A 2142-nucleotide genomic window follows, 5' to 3' on the forward strand; every position below is an offset into this window, starting at 1 on the left:
TTGGCACGATTGTTAGGCCGTTTAGTAGGCTCGAGTTACATACGTTACCCTAATTTAGTGACATTCTATTTTTAGCCAATTTTTTCTATCTTGGCTGGTACACTTTCATTGGCGGCAGGTAGTTCCCCCTCATGCTCTCTCTTGCTTCTTGCCTCGACCAAATCTTTCTTCCATGCTGACGGGTTGAGAGTCGTGAGGTAGCAGTCTCTTGCTTGTTGTTGGTCTTCATGTATAGTCCTTATCGCCCCATCATCGTATACAAACTTCAGGAGCATGAGATGGGTGACGACTATCGCTTTAATCTTGTTTAGGGTGGGTCACCCCAAGATGACATTGTAAGTTGTCAAGTCCTTGACGATTAAGAAGTTCACTCCCATCTTCCGTCTATTCTTTCGATCCCCGATCCGAACCGGCAAGTTGATGACGCCTACAGGATGTATAATGCCTCCTCCAAAACCTATGATGGGATAGTGTATGCTCTCCATGGTCTTGGGGTGGTGAGCTAGGCGGCTGAGGCACTCCATGCTCATTATGTTGGACGAGCTCCCAGTGTCTATTAGGATACGCTTCACTCTCATATTGGAGATTTTGACTTCGACCACCAGAGGATCATCATGCGGAGTGGCTACTCGTCCACCATCTGACTCACATGTCTCTATCCGAGGGAATGGGTCCACAGGTGGCTTCCCTGACAGCATCACTTGCCCTAGGCGGCGGGCATAGTCTTTCTGTCCCCTCATGGTGGGTCCTCCAGCAGGTGGCCCCCCAGATATGACGGATACAAATCCTCCTTCGCTGTGATTTCCCTCTGTAGGTGAGACGGGTGACTTGTTCTTCTTGTACGTGCTCTTTCCCGAGCCGTGAGCATCCCTATGTAATTAGTTTTTTAGGTGTCCTTTGGAGGCTAGGCCGTCTAGGGCTCTCTTCAAGCTTCTACAGTTCTTGGTGTCATGCCCTATATCCTCGTGAAACTGGCAATACATCTTAGGGTCCCGACGTCTTTCAGTATCGTGAGGAGATCCGTGTTGTACTCGAAATATTCTCTTTCTTGCGGACGCTCTCTCTTGTGCCCAGGAGAATTGGTGTCATGCTCTTTCGAAAGAGCCCAGGTACCATTTATTCGTGGGGCCTTTCGGTCTATTTATCTTTCTTTCCTGAAGAATCTGTTGCTTCACCAGTCTTTCCATCTTTGGACGCGCTGCATATTTCCGTTGTGCTGATGAATGCTTCATCCTCATCTAAAACTTCGGCCATAGTCCGTACACTCTTCTTGACCAAGTCAAACTTGAAGGATCCTTTATTCAATCCCCTGATAAAATTATCGAAGGAGACGCCGTCGGGTAGGTCTGGGATCTGCCCGGCCTCTAGATTGAAACGTTTCACATAGCTTCTTAGTGATTCATCTTTCCCCTGTTGAATGCGTCCCAAATGCATACTTGTTTTCCTTTCTTCCTTGTGTGACATGGACCTGGTGGAGAACAGGGTTTAGAGCTCGTTGAAAGAGGCAATTGATCCTGGGGGCAGTCGCTCAAACCATTTGGACGCTACTCCTTTAAGAGTGGCGTCATAAGCTTCAATGGTGGGAGTTTTAACCTTGGGTTCTTTCGGAGCGTTCATTATGTCCTCAGAGAAGGGAGTACTCATGTGCCTTAGCGTCAAATTGTTAAACCCTTGTTGGATGTGATAGGTTGGTTCACGGCGGCTGGAGACCATGCGGGGACGCAGGCTTATTCTGTTAGGCGTCATCTAGGTCTGCCCTCGAGCAGAGGGGTAAAATGGAGGATCTTCCATCACTGGGGTGGACCCCGTGTCTGATAGTTCAGATTCAGCTTCATAATATTCTTGACTTCTCGAGGAGGGCCGCAAGATGACCTGTGGGTTTCCCTTAGATGACGGTCGCGTGGCTGGGTCCCTCCGAGGCAGAAAGTGATACGGTTATGGATGAAAGTGATAGTCTTATGCTAGCAATTGGAACCAAAACTGATTTGGGTTCAATGGCTCATTTTGTGTGCATGGTGACTTGGATTGAGTGAGCTCGTTATATGGTCCTTATTATCAAGGTGGTACGTTAATCAAACTGGTCCGTTTAATCACATTGGTCCGCTTGTTTAAACAGATTGTACGCACTTATTATTTTTAATT

The 2142-nt window shown here is 47.6% G+C and overlaps 1 protein-coding gene across 1 annotated transcript; it reads right to left on the reverse strand.

Annotated features, from left to right (window-relative positions):
• Positions 1-317: 317 nt before the first annotated feature.
• Positions 318-740, reverse strand: LOC110805988 (uncharacterized). The gene has a single exon (XM_022011622.2). The coding sequence runs from the start codon at positions 738-740 to the stop codon at positions 318-320; it is 423 nt and encodes a 140-aa protein (XP_021867314.2).
• Positions 741-2142: the final 1402 nt, after the last annotated feature.

The sequence above is a fragment of the Spinacia oleracea genome, chromosome 4, assembly GCF_020520425.1.
Source record: "Spinacia oleracea cultivar Varoflay chromosome 4, BTI_SOV_V1, whole genome shotgun sequence".
Taxonomy (NCBI): domain Eukaryota; kingdom Viridiplantae; phylum Streptophyta; class Magnoliopsida; order Caryophyllales; family Amaranthaceae; genus Spinacia; species Spinacia oleracea.

What these genes read in the sequence shown, in the direction of transcription:
- LOC110805988 (XM_022011622.2), bottom strand. Translation starts at nt 740, where the DNA reads ATGAGGGGACAGAAAGACTATGCCCGCCGCCTAGGGCAAGTGATGCTG.